The 20945-nt window shown below is 45.7% G+C and overlaps 4 protein-coding genes across 4 annotated transcripts; 3 read left to right on the top strand and 1 right to left on the bottom strand.

The window, feature by feature from the left end:
• Positions 1-5353: 5353 nt before the first annotated feature.
• On the top strand, positions 5354-10175 carry LOC131293085 (UDP-glycosyltransferase UGT5-like). Its single transcript, XM_058321164.1, has 4 exons — positions 5354-5398; positions 8448-8943; positions 8998-9383; positions 9450-10175. Exons 1-4 carry the CDS (start codon positions 5354-5356, stop codon positions 10173-10175), a joined length of 1653 nt encoding a protein of 550 aa, XP_058177147.1.
• Positions 10176-13206: 3031 nt separating this feature from the next.
• On the top strand, positions 13207-16332 carry LOC131293084 (UDP-glycosyltransferase UGT4-like). Its single transcript, XM_058321163.1, has 5 exons — positions 13207-13241; positions 14542-14735; positions 14815-15042; positions 15127-15342; positions 15419-16332. Exons 1-5 carry the CDS (start codon positions 13207-13209, stop codon positions 16330-16332), a joined length of 1587 nt encoding a protein of 528 aa, XP_058177146.1.
• Positions 16333-16388: 56 nt separating this feature from the next.
• On the bottom strand, positions 16389-16928 carry LOC131293082 (sperm flagellar protein 1-like). The gene is made up of 2 exons (XM_058321162.1): positions 16805-16928; positions 16389-16732 (listed from the first exon to the last, which is right to left on the bottom strand). The coding sequence occupies exons 1-2, from the start codon at positions 16926-16928 to the stop codon at positions 16389-16391; spliced, it is 468 nt and encodes a 155-aa protein (XP_058177145.1).
• A 477-nt stretch (positions 16929-17405) lies between these two features.
• LOC131293081 (serine protease 53-like) lies at positions 17406-20653 on the top strand. Its single transcript, XM_058321161.1, has 12 exons — positions 17406-17433; positions 17504-17590; positions 17654-17855; positions 17921-18088; positions 18143-18237; positions 18317-18471; positions 18528-18711; positions 18774-19026; positions 19088-19350; positions 19407-19870; positions 19933-20281; positions 20358-20653. The coding sequence occupies exons 1-12, from the start codon at positions 17406-17408 to the stop codon at positions 20651-20653; spliced, it is 2544 nt and encodes an 847-aa protein (XP_058177144.1).
• Positions 20654-20945: the final 292 nt, after the last annotated feature.

Below are 20945 nucleotides of genomic sequence, written 5' to 3'. Positions count from 1 at the left end.
TCAATTTAATACCATCGTTGAGCACTTGGGAGGAAAGATTCTCGTTTTGCTTCTAAACATTATCCCAATTTATAGAAAACAACATCAAAACAAACACACAGCGAACGCATTCTCGGCATAATTTGAAAACGGGGAAAGGCACTGGGCAACGGACAGAACTGCTATGCTCCAACCATCCAACCTACGCTGCACTAATTCATTCCAGTAATCACACGGTGTCGCGTCGTGGTCAAAACAAATTCGGCAGAAAATCCCAATCAATCGTAATCCCCCGTCACCGCGCCGGAAACGCAAACAAACACCGCACAATAATGCAACAATGCGGGAATCCTCGAGGAGAACACGATCCCTCTCGTGCACACACGCACACACACGGCATCTTCTACATGTTTCAACATCCACAGACGTCAAGCAGGGGTGGTGGAAAATGGTGGAAATTTGTGGAACGCATCGTGTGAAAAATGACTCGACGACCCGCGCTCCTTTTGCAGCTTCTTCTTCTTCACCGGGGAAAAGACACACAAACACAACCGGGGTGGAAACTCACGACTCAAAGTTTGATCAGTCTTTAGAATAGTTCGGGCAACTGATGAACATTACAGATATTTTTTATAATTTTAATAAATTAGTTTTGTTGATAAGATTTATACCAACAAACTCGAAGAAGTAACCATTTGAAATTAGATGATTCTAATCGTTCTTATCGTTCGATTCCTAATTTGTTGTTGTGTTTTTAAATATTAAATTTTATTTTATGTATTTCTCTCAATTTCATCTTTAGTAGAACTGAATATGACCATTACCCTGTGATCGGATTGGATGATCTTTACTACCTATAAAAAATATTTGCCCTAATGTCATTGCTACTTCCTATCAACTCCGAATAATAGTCGTACTTTTACCTACACAAAATAATGAAGTCTAGTTAAATCTATATATACGCATTTTATCTTATTTTTATTTTCATAAGCATTAAGTGTGATTAAAATTGATATTTCCCTTTGCTACCCAAACTTCATTTGGTAAACATTTGAAAGTAGTTCCATAAACTTGTCAACCCACGATCAACTTGTTGTCTAGCACCGTTTTCAGCCATCCATTTCCAAACGATGCACTTTACCGACGCCAATTCGTCGCCCCCGTCGCCCAGCACAGAGAGGGATACATTCGCGCATCAACCTTACGACATTCGAATGCGCGTCCCCAAAGGGAAAGAGGAAAAAAAAATCGCCCCGAACGCATGGCTCAAGTCTCGGGGCAAGCTATAAAACAAACTGGCCCGCTGCGCTTAATTTAGAAGCGGCGCAAAAGGGCGGAAAAGCAGACCGTAGGGAGCACAAACATCGGTTTTCCATCCACTTCGGTGCATTTGGCGTACGTTGCACTTTCCGGCGCACACAAAGGTAAACATAGAGCTCGCGTCCCCACGGAGGGCTTGTCGTGGTGAAGCGCGAGACAATTGACAGTCTAGCGCAAGACGCTACCATTATTATCCTTAATTATAAGGATCGTGAGGTTGCCGGCTCAATGTTGGTCTTTGCTTGAGGAGGAAAAGTGTTATGACCATCGGGCAATTCGTCAAAGATGTTTCGCACATGACGGATTCGTCAAGCAGCTGCTTTTCTACTAGAAGAACATTGAAGACCTTTCGCAACGTTACGAACTCGCCAAAGTTCTTTGAAGTCCTAGGGAAGAAAAAAGCGTCGTTTCGATTTGGAACTCTACTCGGGCCAAACGCATCGAAACGAACGCTTTCCCTCGCCCTACGGCCGTTCTATATTTACGCACTATCCCACGTTAATTAGTTTCTTTATGGGGCTCGTCTATGAGCGCGCGCTTTTCGGTGCATCCCTGGCTTGAGACATCAAGAAAAACGCGGCTCGGTTGACATTTCCCGATCGTTTCATCTCACAGGGACACGCGGTTTTATTGGAAGAGTTAGGGAAAAATTAATGACCACCGTTTGCGTCTCGAGTGGTCCTCACGCTTGGCGGAGGAACGCAACGAGGGAGAGGGTGGAAAATGCAAACATCGTTCAACATTGCCCAACAATGTACTACCACGAGTCGGACGACGATGAAGACGACACTCATCACAAAATGTCAATCGCACCCATTAGGATGGCGTCGTTTGCTTTGGGTGTTCGGGTCGTTTTTGTTCCAGCTCGTCGCCACCCCCTGCCCCGTCTCTCACACCATCCAGCCAATTTTCCGATGCTCCCGAACGGCGCACGCAAAAGTGCAACCGAAATGCGATGGAGAAAAAAGCAGCTACTTCCATAAATATTCACCCCACCCCCGGGCTCTCCGGTGTTGTTCTTCAATTTCCCATTCTTTTCCCGGGGCCATAAATTTTCCACCCTTCGTACAACTCGGGTGATGATGGCGATAAGATGTTTTGCTTCGGAGGTGCTACCGTGCAACGCAAGCGTGGTTTCATTCCATTGTGGAAGATTTTTTCATTTTCCTAAGAATCATTAATTTCCAGCTTTTCGGTGCACTATAAATTAAACGATTCAAATGCGTTGGGGATTAGAAGAGGACAGTAAAAAAATGACTTATGGTTTCGGCAGGCAGGTTTACGCCGCTAAACAGCAGGTTTTAAGTCGAATGATTCAAGCAAGAGGGAAGAACAAATGCACAAGTAAGCTTCTGTTATAGTTCACTTTTTTTGTCTTTAATTGAGTGAAACCAAATGGATTCAAATAGTTTGTAACAAAGAAGTAAATTCAATGGGAATAAGGTCTAATTTTGTTTTTTTTATATCCTGAACCATTAAAGATGATGTTATAATGAAAACAGTGTGAAGAGTTTTTGAAAAAATCAAATAAAACTATGCAATTTTGACAGAATGAAACAATACGTTCAACATCGCTAATTCTTTGCACAAATAGTGAAACAATTGATCGAAAATACGCATTAATGCTCTTGTAACACATCCATTGTGTTATCTACAAATGAAACATAAAGTAGAGAAACTAATTACTAAGAACTAACACAAATCAATTCGCTATATTTGCAAAAAAATGACGTAGTGAGTTTAAAAAAACTACCAGCAACTCTTCATTATAATGCTAAAAATAATTACCAAAAGTGAGTTTTTAATAAGTTGAATAAGAAACTTACAAATCCAATCTTCTTGCTCGCAAATACCTTATCCCGTTTACATCCATATTTGCTAGACTTTACTGAGAAGACCATGTCGATCGTCGGAAGATCACTTCAAGGAATCATCAATCGACTACTTGGATCCAATAGCGCACTAAATGAGAGCAGTGCTCCTCAACGAGCAACCGATGGCGGACCTGTGAAATTGCAATCAATTTCGAGTCGACCAAAACGGTCGCGAGGCAAACACTAAACACTCGCCCATTGCCCAGCCTTGGCCACTTAAACTTAAAGCCGCAGGGTTGGGGCGCAAAGACCGATGTGGTTTTGCGTGGGTGTGGGACACGCAGGACCGGTCTGTTTTGATGGCAGTGTGTGTGTGCGGGTGCGGGGAAGTAATTAATCCACTTTTAACCAACCCCCGTACGTGCGTGCGTGCGTGCGTGCGTATGGTGTACGCAGCCAAGTACGCAGCCGCCGGAGGTCGATCGCATAAATTTCATCGAATCAAACGCTGAAAAACGATATCCATCTCCTCGTCTCGTTACGGGCAGCGTAATGCGATCCCGTTACGCCTGACCGGCGGAACTGAGTGTGTTCTTTGTGTTTTTCTTCCTACCGTGTTAAGGTCTGCTTCCCACTCCACCCTCACATCTTCCAGCCAACATCATTAGACAAGCTGGGCCCCTTCTTTGGATCCGATGACGGGTGCTCCTCAAGATTATTTTCCTCCAAGGGAGTGGGTTTTATGTGAGTACCATGCGGCGTACGGTAGACCATCGACCTTTTTTCCGGTCCCGGTATGATGCTTCCGGCATCGTCGTGCGCCTTGCAATCAAAATTAAATACGAAATCTTTTCCAATCAATTGCATCACACAAACCCGACGAAGGCCCTTGCAATGGCGTGCATTTCCGTGCTTGTCACTCAAATTTCCCCAAAATGTTATGCCGGTCTTCCGCAAGGGAAAACATCGCCCATCACCCCATTACGGTTGACGATTGATGAGACGTACGGTTTCCTGTGCAAAGGAAGAAGGCTTCTCTGGGGTTCTTGGTCTTCTCGCACAATTTTAAGATGCAGTTTCATAACGAACGCTGCCGAGGAGATCGTTTCGCTTTCCCTTCGTTTTGTTATGTTCATCCGCCGGTTAATGTCCTCCAAACATTTGGCCCCGGAGAAGTGTGCGATCATATTTGCGGGCATGCGGCACACATCCGGTGTCCGGAGATGGGGAACCTCGTTGGCCTTTTGGCGACCCTATCGTAGCCCGAGGAAAATAACAGCAACGCAAGGAAAAGAAGTGCCGAGTTTCAACGCGGCACATTCGCGCGCAAAAAAAAGGAAAGATAATGATCTGCCGCTTCCAGGAGTCGGTTCGGGTCGGTTCGAAAAAGGTTTCGAGTAAAAGAAGACGTCCGTGACTGATGGCGGCTGAGGGCCCCCCTGTTCCGTATTCCGCCCTTTTCCCGTCAGGGTAAGCTATAAATAAGAAGACGCTACGACGGGCGCAAACAGCAGCACACTTCGTGTATTTCTTGAAGACGACCGGAGGATCGATGCTCACGTACTTTAGGCAAACTGTTTCTCGTCATATGTGCGTACAGTGTTTTCGCAAAATTATCCAAACTCCCACCCGTAAAGTGTGCGTGTGCAGACCCAGATTCGGCCTCTCTGGCCCTCCATTAAAGGGTGACTTATTGCAAATTGGTGGTTCATAAAATGTAACGATCGCACAGAAGCTAAAACTGCGGCCAAGGAGCTTGAGAAGGGTAGACAAATGACTAAAAGCAGAAACACCATCACAACAAACTCTCGGAATCACTTTCCGTCGCGCACGACAACAGGACACCAACAACACTGAACGCCTCACTGAACACTGGCGTGCAATGTGACGTCCGTCTCGGTTCGGGCAGGGTTCAGGTCTCTTCTCTGTCGCCCCTGATCGTGACGATTGTCACCGTGAATCATCGCGCTCGCGGGATGACTCACGGTACGGCACGCTCCGATGATTCCGTACGTCGTCGGTTGCCCTTCGCCCGGGAAGGATCCAACCCCGTCCGACACCGAGGAAAATGGTACTTTCCTCTTTGCACACTCACGTGCTGAAACCGAATTTACCGCACACACTATGATACATTTCTTCGAAAACCAACCTTTTTAATCTTCTGATTAATGATCTGTTTTCTGTTCACGTTTAAGGAAACACTTATTTTTATATGAACACTTTAAACACTGATGATCGTAATGGATTTTTTGAGCATGTTCACACTGCCCGATCGCGTTGGTTTGGTGAGTGGAAAATCCTTCCAAGTGTCGGGAAAAACTGAAACGAAACCGCTCAATCACGGACGGCCCGCACGGCCAGACACCCGAAGCGCAAATGAACGTGCGTCCCGCCGTGTCGTAAGCGCCGACCGACGGAAAATGGAGCTGGGGATGCATCAGCAAAAAAAAAACACACACACACACACACACGTACACACCGGGGAAAATCTCACCGGGAAGAAGGAACCCTGGGGAAGCGTACGACGTTTGGGCCTCAAATCGGTGACAAAAATAAATTCCGACAGGCACCCGCATTTTCTTCGCCGCTGTTTTCCACTTAATTTTTAAGCACCGGCACCCGCTCCTTGCTTTTCCGGCCCCTGCTTTACACCTTTTTCTCCCTCTCCCCTTTCCGACCCTACCCGGCTCACGCACGCACGCACGAACCCGGTGTGCCGTCTTTACATTTACACACTTCACGCACGCAGTGCAAGGCGTTTGCGTTAATCCTAACCGATCGTGTTTTCTTGTTGCTTCTTTCCTTATTCCATCTCGCGAGGGGATGATGCCGTTATGCGCGAACGTCTGTTTATATTTTCTTTGCTGGCAACTGGTCGTCGTCGTCGCTGTCGTCGTCGTTTTTTTTTTTTGGGGGTGTTTTTTTTTTTTATTTCACTTTCTTCCCTGCGATCTCGGTCTTCTCGGTTATGCTCCCGCACATTTCTTGCCCAATTCATAAAACTCGTCGTAACACACACACACACACACACACCCACCGGGTGATCCTTTCGCCCGCGACTCGCCCTCTTTCCTTCTGGATTTATGCGTTTTGAACGGCGGCAGGCCAACCGGTTTTCGCGAAAATTTTCCTTCGCAACAGGAAACACACGCCGACCGCGTGGTACGCGTTTGCCAGAAGGAAAATTGAGTAGGAAAATAAAATAGAAAAAATACTTTCGGCGTGAAACACTCCGTCACACACTTCAGTTGGAAACTGGGAAAATTTCTTCCTTAAGGGTTTTGTATTTTAAACACGCACAACAATTAAATTTTTCGTGTGGTTTGGTTTAGCAAACGAACACAACGCAACCGACGCCAGATGGCCTCCGACCCGTTCGAGAGATCCGTCACGACTGAACAGTTTCCCGAGATCGCGATGTGCCGGCGGGTCGCGGTTCCCGATCGCGCAATGTGAGAACGTTTGGACGCATTGCTCACAAGTCATCTGGTACATTTGGTACGCTCATGTCGGCCGGTCGGGTGAGAAATAGCCGAACTGGGCGAAGGGCGCCTTCTCGGGAAGCCGTTGGAAAATTGGCACCGGTTTGAGAAGGAAAAGCCGACCAACCCGGCGCGTGGGTGTTAGAGATGTTGAGTGGCGCAGGGGTTTTTCCCTCCCGAAATCGATCACGGCTCGGACAGGGACTGGGGCGAGTGGCGCGCAATTGGTTTATCGGAGGTTTAATTGGAGCAAAGATACATTCGTTCAACGTGGGCAGAAAGCCACGGATGCCTCTGATGAGACGATTGTCTTTCTAGAAGTAACTTGACGTTTTCAGCAAACAAACGATATTTTTGATTATGGTGGAGACTCACACTTCATGGATTTTTTATTATCATGCGAAGGAAGTACATATCAAAATTATTTCTAAACTATATCAAAATAAGTAAAATGTCTAGCCGTATTTTATTTTTATATGTGCGTAGGACAAATATAATCAAATTGCATGTATATTTAATTAGATTAATAAATTATTAATAAATTATTAAAATAGATTAATAAATTATTAATGTACAATTTTTTAGTTTCAGAAGCGTATCCGTGTCAAACAAAGACATTAGAACGATTAATGAGAAAATCTACCCAATCATAAGCAAGAGAAATGATGTAACTACAGAACTGTTTTTATTTAATAATAATAATATTGTCTATTACACAGGAGGAGAATGATAACTGGCGAGACTAAAATTTAATTTATTTAATTTCCCCTCTCTACTACAGAAATACAACACTTTATTTTCTGGCTGTTATGATAACTTAAACATTTTTTCTATAGCATAAAAAACCAAATCAACACAAAACGTGAAACATAAGGTTTTTTGAAACTATAGTTTGTTCAATCCAATTTATGAGCAGATTCAATGTTTGTCGACTCTTAGACTATAGTTTATGCAACTAAAATTTGCCCTTTAGTTATTTGGGACAAACAATTAAACTAGCTATTAAATTGAAGAATAAGTTTGAAGTGCAATTAAAACTCTTCAGTGCCCGTTTCATTTTATCAACCAACCAAGATAGTTAAAAACAACGAGTGGTTTGTGCTAAAAACAAATCCATGTAACAAACGCACCATTTGTGATACCGGTTGGTTTAATAAACTGCTACGCAACTGTGTAAAGACGCCGAAAAGACTTCAAGCAGCCAGACGTGCCAGAGCCATGGGACATGACTCAGCTGTTGGCGAAAACGATAAGAACAAGCCGAACCTATGCTGCCCCGATAGCTGTCGACCAGTATGATCTTGTCACTACTACACGCCAGAGTTTAATTTCATGTTGAGGTTCCTCGCAAGCTTCTCCCAACAGTGGTGAACGTATTTGTAGAACTAGCATCTTTCTTCTCCTTTCCATTGAGCTGCTTCTGCCTCTGAGCTGAGTTTGGCTTCTGGCCAACTGGCGCATATGATCTGGCGTGATGATCATCACGTGTCGTGTTCTGGGGTCTTTCTCGTTTCTCGGTTTTTCCGATTCCATCACTTGTTTTCATCACTTCTTGTACCAATACATCAACAACGGGTGCTGATCGCGCGAGCATAAGAAAGCGGTGGGTCAGTGAGTTGAGAAAAGCGGCAATCGATCATGCGGGGTTAGTAACAAGTTGATCGTGTTCAAGATCGGTACGTAGCGTAGGTCAGGTGTGTGTTTCAAGTGTTTCCGTGTTGGGTGTAAGGGCCGTATGATATAACAGCACTAGAGAATAACCAGATTCTACTGGGGAATGGTGAGCGTGGCACAGCGTGCCTATGAGAGTGTCTTGAAAGACGGGTCTAAGCATCCATTTCTGTCATTCTAGAAGTGGGTCAACGTCCTCACTGTTGCGCTCGCTGGGTTGCTATTCTTTTTACCGCAACATGAATCGGCGAACATTCTGCTTGTGTCTGCCTTTCCCGGCATGAGCCACTGGTTGATGTTCGAGCACATTATCCAAGCCCTGTTGGAGCGGGGCCATGAAGTGACTGCCATCACCAGCTTCAAACTACGGGCGCTGGATGCAAACGATACGGTCCGCTATCGGGAGATACTGATCGATCCGGCGTACGACTTCGAAGCCGGTGGCCTCCCGATGGAGGAGTTCTACAAGTCACAATCATTCAGCGACCCATTCTTCAAGATGTCCATTCTCTGGAAGCTGGGTCTTGAAACGGCGGAGCATGCGTTCGAAAGTGCGAACGTTCAGAGATTCCTGCGCACCGAGGGCTTAACGTTCGATCTGCTCATCGCCGAGCAGTTTGTGCAGGAGAGTTTTCTCATGTTGGGACATAAGTACCAGATACCTATCGTGACTATAAGTGAGTAAGGACAAATCGAACCCATGCTTGTATCATAGCTGATAATCTTTACAGATACCCTCGGCCATGCGGACTACATCGATCGTGCGTTCGGGTTGATAACGCCCTGGAGCTTCGTGCCTCACTTTATGCTGCAGTACGACGACAGCATGACCCTTTCGGAGCGTGGCTATAACGTCATCCTATCGGTGTGGGATGCTTTCAACCGGAAGTTCCACTATCTCCCGGCTCAAACCCGGCTAGCTCAGAAATACTTTGGGCAGCTGCGTTCTGGTAGTGGTGATACTCTTCCGTCCCTCGAGGATCTGGAAAGGAATGTGAGTGTCGTGCTGGTCAACAATCACATTATCTCCTCCCGCCCGAGACCTCGAACGAACGGTATGATAGACATAGCGGGGATTCATATTCGTCCACCAAAGGAACTTCCTCCGGTAGTAAAGGTAGGGAACATTCTTGAAACCATACTCCTGTGTCCATTCTATACGCTTCTTCTGAATATCTCACAGAACTTTCTGGACTCGGCCACTGAGGGCGTTATCTACATCAACTTCGGTACGTTCATGCGCAGCTCCGGTATGCCACGGGAAACGCTGGCCGTTTTTCTGTCGGTATTCCGTAACCTTCCCCGCTACAAGTTCCTGTGGAAATGGGAAGCTGAGTCGATCGAAAATCTCCCACCGAATGTGCTGCTTCAAAAGTGGCTTCCACAGAACGACGTGCTGGCACATCCAAACATTCGGCTGTTCGTCTCGCACGGTGGCATCTTCGGCACGCAGGAGTCCATCTACTGGGCACGACCGATGTTGTTTGTGCCGTTCTACGGTGATCAGCACAGTAACGCACGCAAGTTCCAGAAGGCAGGCATCGGACTAACGCTCCAGATTCTCAACGTCACCGTGGAAGACTTCAGCTCGAAGATCGAGCAGATCGTGCAGGATCCCCGGTACCAGAATGCCGTCAACCGGCTTTCGAGTATCTTTCGCGACAACCCAACGGATCCACTCGAGGAGGCAACATTTTGGATCGAGTACGTCCTGCGGTACCATGGTGCGGCTCATCTGAAGTCGGCCGCCGTGCATCTGCCCTGGTACCGGTATCTTCTGCTCGACATGTTGGCACTGACCTTACTTCTGGCGGCAACGGTCGTTTGGCTTCTGCAGCGAACCATCTGCTGGGTTTTCAAGAGGCTAACGGAGACACCCGGTGAAGTTAACAAAGTCAAAGTCATGTAGTTTCCGGAGAGATAAGCAACACAGCCACATGGTTTGGATAAACGTTTGTTTACGATCATTTTATCTCATCTTCTATTCAACAGACGTTGCTTTGACTGAAATAAAAATGTGTTTTTGAAGTGTACTTGTTCCCTTTTGATTTTCCTTTTACCTTACTTGAAAGTTAAAACCGTTGGTTCGCTCAACGTTGGCGTGATTGAAAATTGAACAAAAACCACCGCCCGATCTAACGGTTCGGTTTTATCCTGCATCTTGCACTCTCTTATCCCAATTTAGAACCACAGCGACACAGCATTTTTCGGGTTGAAAATAAATTCCATTTTTCGAATTTAAAATAGCAAAACAGAAAAAAAAGGTTCAGTAATATTTTAACGCCAAGAGCAGCAAGAGAGAAGAGGAGAGCAGGCAAGAGAGATTCACAACATCCCCCGAGTGGCGTTCAAGCAACACAACTGTTCTCGTAAATGATTTATCAGTGAGAAACGAAACGTTTCAATTTCGGTTTACCTCCCCGCAGCGGCCCTTATCCGTACCACGCAGAACTATAGGGAAAAAGATGGCCAAAAGTAAGATAAATAACTGTAGTGAACTTTGAGGGGCCAAAAATAATGGAAACAACTGTTAGATTATACTAAAATTAGATAGGCGGTAGATGTTCCTTATGATCCACGAACCTGTGTCCGAAGTTATCTTTTGGAATGAAATAATACATAAATATCAGCTCAACAGAGATTAACCTTAGAGCAAATACGAATGTAAACTGTATGATTCTGAATTGATGTGCACTACCAGCACGAACTTTACGGATGAACGGATTAATCCGATCGACTCAGGCTTTCAATTTTCATACATTTCACGTCGAAGAAACCCGCAACGTGATATTGGCATTAGTAGCCTGAACGATGCTGTATGCATTTTCGTCGATCGAAATAATACGATCGAAGTCCGTACTTGAACCGATGATCATTTTATATAAGTTTATGTTACGATTCCGAGATGTGTTACGACATTCAGTAATTCAAAAACAAAAATTTAATAAAATTAGGATCATGAGCGCTCGTTAACACTATATTGGAATATAATTTCTGAACAATTATAACGTTCACGAAGATCGTTTGTTTTGAAGGATTTCGGCTGTAAGAGTAACCAAAAAGGTATTTATAATATGTTTTCATGACGTTGTTTCAATAGTTGTCTTTCATAAGAAACAAAAAGTAGTTGTAATTCAACCCAAATTTAGAAAATAATTTGCACATAATTTTTAAGCCTATTATCAAGAATTTTTACTAATATATTTCATCAAGTGCTTGATCAAATTTTTAACTTTTCAAGAAAGGATCATTTTAGTATGAATGGCTGGCTCATAGTGAAATAGCACAGCATCGAGGTAGTCGATTTTGTGAAGCAGCAGCTCTACTGTTGCCGACGACGAAACGGCTCTCAGTATCGTTGCGGTCACCAACCGGGAAGGATCGAGATCGGGCCAACCAGACCCGTACCGCTGCAACCGTCCCGCCTGCGTGCCACGTGGTGCGAGCGTCCCGCCAGCGGATTTGGAAGTGTATATTTATACGACCACGACAAACACACACACACATAAACCAGAAGGATTTAAAAAGTGCTCTTTTTGTTGGTTTTGAATGGTACGTTTGCACATTGGCGCACGGTCCATCGGATTTTAATGGGAGCAGCCTAGTGAGAAGTGTGACCGCGCACGCAGCACCAAACGCCAGCATACATATCGGCGGCTAGTTCGTTCGAATCGCTTCGGCCACTCGGGTCGAAGTCGAAGTTCGATCCGTCGATCCGCGCTCGTACGGGCATCCGGCGTGATTGGTGCAGCTTGCTCTTATCGAAACGGCGGACCTGAACGTGCCAGAAGTTATTATGATAAGCATTGCGCGATTGTAACCGCGAACGGACCGTGAAGAAGCATTCTGTTCCCTGGCGCTGCACCGTTCGGATGCACTCGGACGTTGCATTGCATAACGGATGACATTTTGTGTGCCAGCAGATTAAAGCGTTTGCAACCGTACGAAATTGTGTGGAGATCGCACGTAGCTCGCACGTGGACGAACCCTACCGAGGGGCCGGAACCAGTGAAGCAAGTGTTTGTGTGCGCGTTTGTGATTACTGATAGTAAAGGAAAAAGCTGAAATAAGGTAGTTAAAATGGTAAGCAATTTCCCGGCCGTGATAGCATCGTAAATGAAAACGATCTTGTGCATGATTGTGCGACGTACGCGATCTACCGGCCACGATATTCATTCACGTTGACGAAAGGTGACTTTAATGTGACCTACGAACACACATACGGGGTGGGTCGACCCGTGTCACGTACCCTCCCCCAAAACCGTGCCACCCCTCTCCGTGCCATCTTGGACATGGTGATATGGAAGATAATATAGCTTCAGCTTCCCGTTTCCGATCGATAAGATAGCGGAGAGATGAGGGACGCTATCGATATCGAGCTCTGGCTCTCTCCCCCTTTTTGTCACCAAATCAGTCGACCAACCAAATATCGGACCGAAACGGCGAAAGAGTTACCCATCGGGAGCGCATTTTGAATTTGCCCACTATAAATAGGACGCGTCGCGCACCAGACCGCAAGCAAGGGTGCCAAGTTCAGGCTTCAGGGTCCGTCCGTCCCGCTGGCGGCGGTGTAAACATTAGGCATATTTTTAGGTCCCTTCGCCAGCGGCCAACGATGGCGCGCTTTGTAAAACACGGTGGTGGAGGTTTTGTTTTGATTATGATGCCGGTATATTTTAATTTCCACCCCAACCGCGATACCCCGGCGGCCTCGCGCTTGTTCTCGAGTGTTTTCTTCACGCGCGCGCGATTTGTTTCTCCAAGTGGCTCATCCAGAGGATCGATTGCTCGCAGTTGGACCCCGTCTGTGGTTCACGCTTGCCACAAAACCCTCGACATCTGAGAAAATTGGGGAAATTAAAAATAGTTCACTTGATGATGGTTGCTGGTGGGTGGTGTTGGTGCGGGAAACTAGGCCAACCATTTCCAGGGAGCCGACGATGCGGCACATGGTTGCTCGGAATATACCGACCCGGTGAGGGCACTTGCGCCAGAAGGAAATATATGTTGGCACACATTCAGCGCCTGCCTGCGCCAAAGTGTAGTAAACAACCGAAATCAAAATCCGTTCGCTCAAAAAGAAACGGTCGTAAACGAAAGGCACCGAGCAAGATGATTTGAGAAAGGGTTGGTTCTGAATCCTAATTGCTAATGGAAAAATTGATGCCACGGCGTTGTCTTTGCGTTGTTATTGGTTGAACAACCGAGGGTAAAATTTTTACGATGAAAACGTTGCCAAGAGTTTCAAATTGTTTGGCGCAGTAGCAAATCGTACGGAGTGCAAACTCATTGACATCTTCGGTTTAGCAGAGCCGTTTTCAATTTCTCGGAAGAGTGCGCTTTGAGATCATATTAGAGGTAAAAAAGGTTGACAAAATTATATAAATTTTCGTCAGTTGGAATGTCCCTGGTTCCTACCGTTTTCAAAACATTTGAATTAATATGACGTTCCACAAATTTACGACACATTCCTCTTAAAACAAGAAATATGGGATTGAACCAGCTGACGAGCATTCCGATCGTGCCTTTTTCCGGTGTAATACTTTGTCGTCACGCGATTCCTGAAAGTGGACATGAAAAGCAACCATAAACCATTTTAAAATGGAGTTTCCATTTTCTGAATCGTAATAAATTTCGGTGACATAAAAGAGTTAAGTGAGATGAATTATTTTAAATTCTTAATTTGTACTTTTTGAGCATATGGCCAACGAAAAAGGGTGTTCTTTGAATTTAAAAAAAATTACTTAACATTGAAACTGCCGCCAATTTATTAAAGTCATTTAGTTTTAAATGTTATGAAACATGTTTTGTTTCGTAATGGTGTTCAAAGTTGTATTCCTTGCATGAAATGACACTATACATTGCAGCGTGAACATATTATTTTGCCATTGGATTCCGGAGTAGATTGACGTTAAAAATAAGATCGAAAAAGTCCAAGAAAAGTATTGGAGAGAGTCACCGAGTATTGAAGACCTCTTACGACAGTCTTAAAGTATATTTAAAAGAAAAAAAAAGTGATATCATCAACAAATCCGACTAAAATTGAATTGTTGTTTTCTAAGTCCCAATAACATTTTCTTACGGGTTCGTAAAAAATCAACTGGCGGGAAGGACTTTGCCTAGACCTGCTTGAACGTTTAGGAACCAAATGATGAATAAAACCCTATAAAACTAAAGGATTTATGTTTCCCCTTCCGCCTTATTCCACAGCATTTTCGCGTGCTGTCGTATGTCATCGTGTGCACATTTGCATTTACCGCCCTTCTCCCGCGCAGTACCGAGTGCGCCAAGATACTGTTTCTGGTGCCCTTCCCGGCACCGAGCCACTGGCTATGGATAGACCACTTCATCAAGGAGCTGCTCACGCGCGGCCACGAGGTAACCGCCATCACAAACTTCGCGGCAAAGGAAGCGCACTCCAACTACACCGAAATACTGATCGACCCACCGTACGACATACCGTACTACTGTAAGTGAGGATTCGATCATTCGTATTCGTTGGAAACGATATCATAGTAAAATCCCGTTTGCTTCCTTCCGAATTGCAGTTCCCGTGTCGGACATATACGAGTCGAAGTACAACAGTGACCTGAACAACCTGTTCCTCTACTGGAGGGTAGGCCTATCGACGACGCAGTACGCGCTAGAGAACGAGAACGTACAGCAGTTTATCGAGCAGGATGACACCGACTTCGATGTGATCATCTCGGAGCAGTTCTACCAGGAGGCATTCCTGATGTTTGCCCACAAGTACCGGGCTCCCATCGTGACGCTTTGTAAGTTTGATGGTTCATACGAAGACGTACGGAATTGCGATTCCTAACAGGGTTCTTGTCTATTCCCCGCCTATGGTTCTGCAGGTACGCTTGGGCATGCCAATCATATGGATCAGGCAATGGGTCTCATTACACCCTGGGCGTTCGTGCCACATCCGGTGCTTCTACTAACGGATGACATGACCTTCTCCGAGCGGTGCTACAACTTCCTGATCTCCATGGCAGATCTGGTGGTGCGCAATCTCTACTACATCCCGCAACAGAATCGGCTTGCACAAACGCATTTCGCTCGTATCGAAGGCAAGAGGAATAAAACAAACATACTAAGTACTCATAACGGCTATAACTTATGCTCTACATCTTCACTTACCTTCAGGTCCAGAGCTGATGCCATCGATTCGGGATCTAGAGAAGTCCATCTCGTTGATACTGGTCAACAGTCACATTTCAACCTCTCCACCACGACCGTCCGTGCCGGGCCTGGTTAACGTCGCCGGGGCGCACATTAAACCCGCAAAGGAGCTACCGGAAGATATCAAAAAATTCCTGGACGGAGCGAAAGAGGGTGTCATTTTCTTCAGCCTCGGTTCGTACATGAAGAGTGCCGACATGCCGAAGGACAAGATGAAAGCATTCCTGGAAGTGTTCCGCAACCTGCGCCAGCGGGTACTGTGGAAGTACGAGGACGAGGACGTCGCACACCTGCCCAAGAACGTGATGGTGCGCAAGTGGCTGCCGCAGAGCGACATACTGGCCCACCCGAAGGTGGTACTGTTCATAACTCACGGCGGAATGTTCGGCAGCCAGGAGGGTCTCTATCGAGGCGTTCCGATGCTGTACATACCGTTCTACGGCGACCAACACCGAAATGCGCTCAAAGCGGAACAGGCAGGCTATGCGCTGACGCTTAACTTTCCGGAGCTGAACGTGATAACGCTCGGTTCGCGGCTCAACGAGCTCCTCACCAACCCGACGTTCATGAAGCAGGCCAAACGAGCGTCGGAACTGTTTCGGGACAATATCGCACCCCCGATGGAGGAAGCCATGCACTGGATAGAGTACGTCATCCGACACAAGGGCGCCAAACATCTAAAAACCAAAGCCATCGAGCTGTCGTGGGCGCAATACCTCATGCTGGATGTGGTAGGATTTTTCGCGCTCATCTTCCTACTGGTGGCGACCACATTCTACAAACTACTAGGCACATTTCTCGTCAGTCCAAAGCAGAAACCAAAACCAAAGCGAGATACGGGGCTCGGGTCGCCGAGACGAAAGTTTAAATTAAACTAAACACTGATCAAGCAACTGAATAAAACCATGACGTCGAAAAGTAACGCCAGAAATGTCTACTGTTCTGCCAAATGTTCACCCTCGTCATGGGTTGCTGTGGTGTCCGAATTGTTTCCATCCAATACAACATCCGCAACCGGTTCGAGATGGTGGTAGTACTTATAGGATTCTAGGCGCTGTTTGGACATTAGTTCGAACAGAAGTACCTCCAGAATATCGTTGCTTCCGGTGGCTAAATCGAGCAGCATTCCCTCGTCCAGGCATATGTTCAAACGGCGCAATACCTTTTGGTTCAGTGTCTGCCAGTTGATCAGTTTGTTTCGCGTGGAGTTGCACCTAAAATAGTTATGCAAATCGACGTGCTTCGGGTAAAGTTGCTTAAGAATTTCTGCAACAAGCACTGTGGTGAAGCGATATGGTATTAGACAGAAGGAACACGAGGAAGAGAATAGCAAAACAACCGCCATCTTACCTCCGTCCGACATGTCGCGGTGAAAATTTTTGATATTTCTTGACAAATGAAATGACTTCACCCATCGGCAGACTTGAACGAGCTCCTCGGAAGATAGCGTGACCAAACTTTTATTACCTGCCATCGTAGCGCAACCTTTTTGTTATATGCAATTTGTTTCCTGACGGCAGTTTCAATCAAATTGATGGTTATGGTTACTACGATGCCAGGAATTCAGCGGGTTACTTCGCGCCTGTAAACAGTATGCATCCGAAAGTTGAGCTATGATTGGATGACAAAGGAGGCCAAAAACACATAAACTATTTGCTTTCTTATCTAGGAGAGTCTGGTACTCCAGATCGTTCATGTTTCCTATCAGTTCTTCTTGCGAGCAACACAATCAGTGTTGAGCCTGTATAGCCAGCGTTTCCAAGCATAATCTACAATGGTTCATCACGCTGATGTATGAGCTTGTGGATTGCTCTTCACTCTTCATCTTGTACGGATAGATAATACCTTCGTATACCATGTCATCGTCAACTCCGTTTCATTCGGTGTTTGCAACTGCCACAGAATGGCCGCAAACCGTGTGAAGTTCTTGTGTGCGGCAACCCTCTTTACGATGGTTGCAATCGAACAGTACGGGTCAGGTAACGTAAGCATTCAGGACAGTGCCATATACGGAGCTGATGTCGGTACCGATTTCCTTTCCCTCTGCAGTTGGTGGAAAATTACAACCTGTGTATTCAAACCTTCACGAGGAGATTACTGCTACGTTTCTACCAAACGAAAGAAAGACGATCGATGGTAAGTAAACAAATGGTATTCTGCGTGATTGGTGTGGTAAAGCTAGTGTATTTTTTATGTTAGATTGCCACCTGCGGTACTACAAGTATGGCAAACAGCTTGGGCCTATGCCGACCTTCGGAAGTCCGGTATACCTGCGTGAGTTTGCTCATATGGCCGCGGTCGGCTGGACGAAGCCGGATAAAAGTATCGAATGGAACTGTGGCGGGTCGCTGATATGGGAGAACTATGTTCTAACGGCCGCTCATTGTGCCGTAGATAACGAGTAGGTTGATAATTTATTGGTTCTATGTGATCGGTTGATTGGCGATGTTTACATTAATTTTTTAGTAACGTCCAACCGGATGTTGTTCGGCTTGGGGACATCAATCTGTACAATAACACGGACGACCAATATGCGCAGCAGTTAAAGATTGCCGAAATTATACGCTATCCGGAACACCGGTTTAACTCGCGCTATCACGACTTGGCTCTGCTGAGATTGGAGAAGAACGTCGTGTAAGTTGTAGTCGCTATAAAGATGATTTTGAATTAATATATTTCGTTTTACAGGCTACACGACACTGTCGCTCCCGGATGCCTATGGGAGGACGAAGAAATACCGTTTCCTTCGATGGATGCAACTGGATGGGGTGCCACCGGTTTCGGTTAGTTACTTTATCACCTGAACCATGCGTCTTACAAAAGCTTAATCAATGTTTTCTGTTTTTGATTAAAAAAAACCAGCACAACAACACACTCCGATTCTCCTGAAAGTGTCCCTCAGCGTCGTCCAAAAGGCACAATGTGAACAATATTATCGCGTAGACCGGCGAGGATTGAAGCAAGGCCTTCAGAGCTATCAGCTTTGTGCGGGAGACATTAAAATGGATACGTGTCCGGTAAGTGTGAGGTGGACTAGAAAAATATCCAGTGGCATTGACAACTTTGTTTTCAGGGAGATTCTGGAGGTCCACTGCAGACGAAATTACTTTCGAATGGGAAGATGACTCCATTTGTCGTAGCAGTTACCTCCTTCGGTACAATTTGCGGTCAATCGATTCCTGGCGTGTACATGAGGGTTGCTCCGTACATTCCTTGGATACGGTCGGAATTGGCGAAACGACGGGAAAAAGTTGATGGTATGATATTATGATAACTTGTACATTTCTGAATTCAAAACGAAATGTCTATTTCTTTTTAGAATCCAGTTTCAAGCCATACGCCTGCGCCCTCCGATATGCCCATCTGAGAGAGTACGAGGACGATGTTGTAATAGATCGTTCCGAAAGCGAAGAGGCGATCGACTGTAGTAAGGCCCATATGGAAATTATTAATTCAACTCAAACTGTAAAGATACACTGGCCGGTTGGTCGAAAGGCACCCGACGATTGCTATGGCGTAGTGATCGACGAGGACACTGTGCTAACGTTGGCTCGTTGTGCCGTTTTCGAAAGGTTGGTTGAGCTAATTGCATGTATTTGAAAATGTTACTATTTACTAATAACTGTTTTATAGTGTATCTGCCTCCCATACAGTGCACAACGGTATCAGGAACGATATCATCCGGGTGGTACAACATCCAATGTATAAGGCAAAATCCTACTACCACGACATAGCGGTACTGAAGATGAAGAAGAGGTTTAAGTTTTCTCCCGATTTCGTTCCTGCCTGTATCTGGAATGCTTTCAAGCTGCCCGATCCGAGGTTCTATGTCACCGGACACGGCAGATTGGATTTGAATGAGTTTAACTATTTCTCGGAAAAAATTACTACACTTAGTAAGTTGATACACGAACTATATGAATGTACCGGTATTTAAAATGTATTTCTATAGAACCCGAAATTGTGCAACTATCACCTCGATCGGACATCCGGAATTGCACCGTTCCGGAGGACTATCGGTCCGGTTTAAGTCGCGGCTTGACGCAGGAGCATTTGTGCTTCGGGAACAAGGTATTTCTTGTACCAGGATCATGCCAGATGCAGCACGGTGCCCCAATAAGGCGCAATGTATGGCGTATGGATAGATACTTCGAGCACATCTACGGGTTAAACCTAGCCGGTAAGGACTGTGGCTTTGGAAGACCGGCTTTAGCGACACGCCTTGGGTTTCATCTCGAGTGGCTGAATTCTGTGTTGCTTCCCAACAACCAACCGAGCCGTAAAAACCATAACATCAAAAAAATTAAAATACCCAACAGTACTGCAAAGGAGCTGGATGATTGCGAAAGTCGCTATAAAATGTTTCACAGAACCTTGGATTATAGGTCGGAACGGATTAACCAATTCTTCCACACGGTAAAGTACACTTGCCGCATCAACTGTATGTGGCAGAAAGTGATCATTTCGTTTACGAGCAGGTTTACCTTGGACGACAAACGGGAGGGAAGATGATTGGTACGTGCACTGGTACGCTGATTGCACGCAACCTGGTGATAACATCCGCCTTCTGTCTGAAAGGTGAAGGTGCCCTGCCAACGGTAGTCAACATCGCTGAGGGAGCTCCCAACGTGACCAAGAGCCGGCCCAAGGCAGTCAAAATCGGGGCGATCACTGTACATCCGGGCTACAACCCAAAGACCTACGAGCACGACATAGCGCTTGTTCGGTTGGAGAAAAGCATTGTTCCGACGGCACAGAAATATCCCATCTGTTTGTGGCAAAACGAAACACATACCCCATTCTTGCTGCATCGAATGGTCACCATGGGTACGTGCGCGAAATTTAAATCAAAGTGCTGCCGTTATTGACTTCTCTGTCTCCATTCGCGTTCCTATCTTTGCAGAGGACGGAGAATCCAGTTTTGTGGAGAGCTATCCCAAATACAACAGCGATTGTCAGGAATACCTCAAAGAGCTGGGAGGCCACCAGCTAAACTCCACCCAGTTCTGTACGGACATCGACCAAGCCGATGTGGCTCCTTTATCCGGCGAACCGATCGTATGGTACCGACGTGATCTGGCCGATAATACCACCACACAATATTTGGTAGGCATTGTAAGCTTTGGGAACGCCGAAGTGCAGCTTGGAGTTGATACTCGCATTTCATCTTATGTAACTTGGATAAAGAACTTCCTTTGAGAGCAACTGTATTGGGCGGGGATATCCATATATTCTTGTTGGAAATAAATTCCATTAAAAAACTACAAGTCTGCAGAATACACATGTTCACATGTCTAATATCCTTTGAACTATGAGTGTGAGATTGGATTTTTTGAAAACGAATGAGTGTTTTAAACAAACTGTTAGGGTAGAAGGGATATTAGTTACTGGGGGTTTGAAGGTTTATAGAGTGAGATAACTCCTAGTGCTCCTAAATCTGACCGAAAAACACATTTGCGCACATGTATCACTGCAAAGATTGGTTTGCGCT

The sequence above is a fragment of the Anopheles ziemanni genome, chromosome 2 (assembly GCF_943734765.1).
Source record: "Anopheles ziemanni chromosome 2, idAnoZiCoDA_A2_x.2, whole genome shotgun sequence".
NCBI classification, from domain to species: Eukaryota; Metazoa; Arthropoda; class Insecta; order Diptera; family Culicidae; genus Anopheles; species Anopheles ziemanni.
The sequence above is the reverse complement of the archived record's forward strand: the minus strand, read 5'-3'. Positions and strand labels throughout refer to the sequence as shown.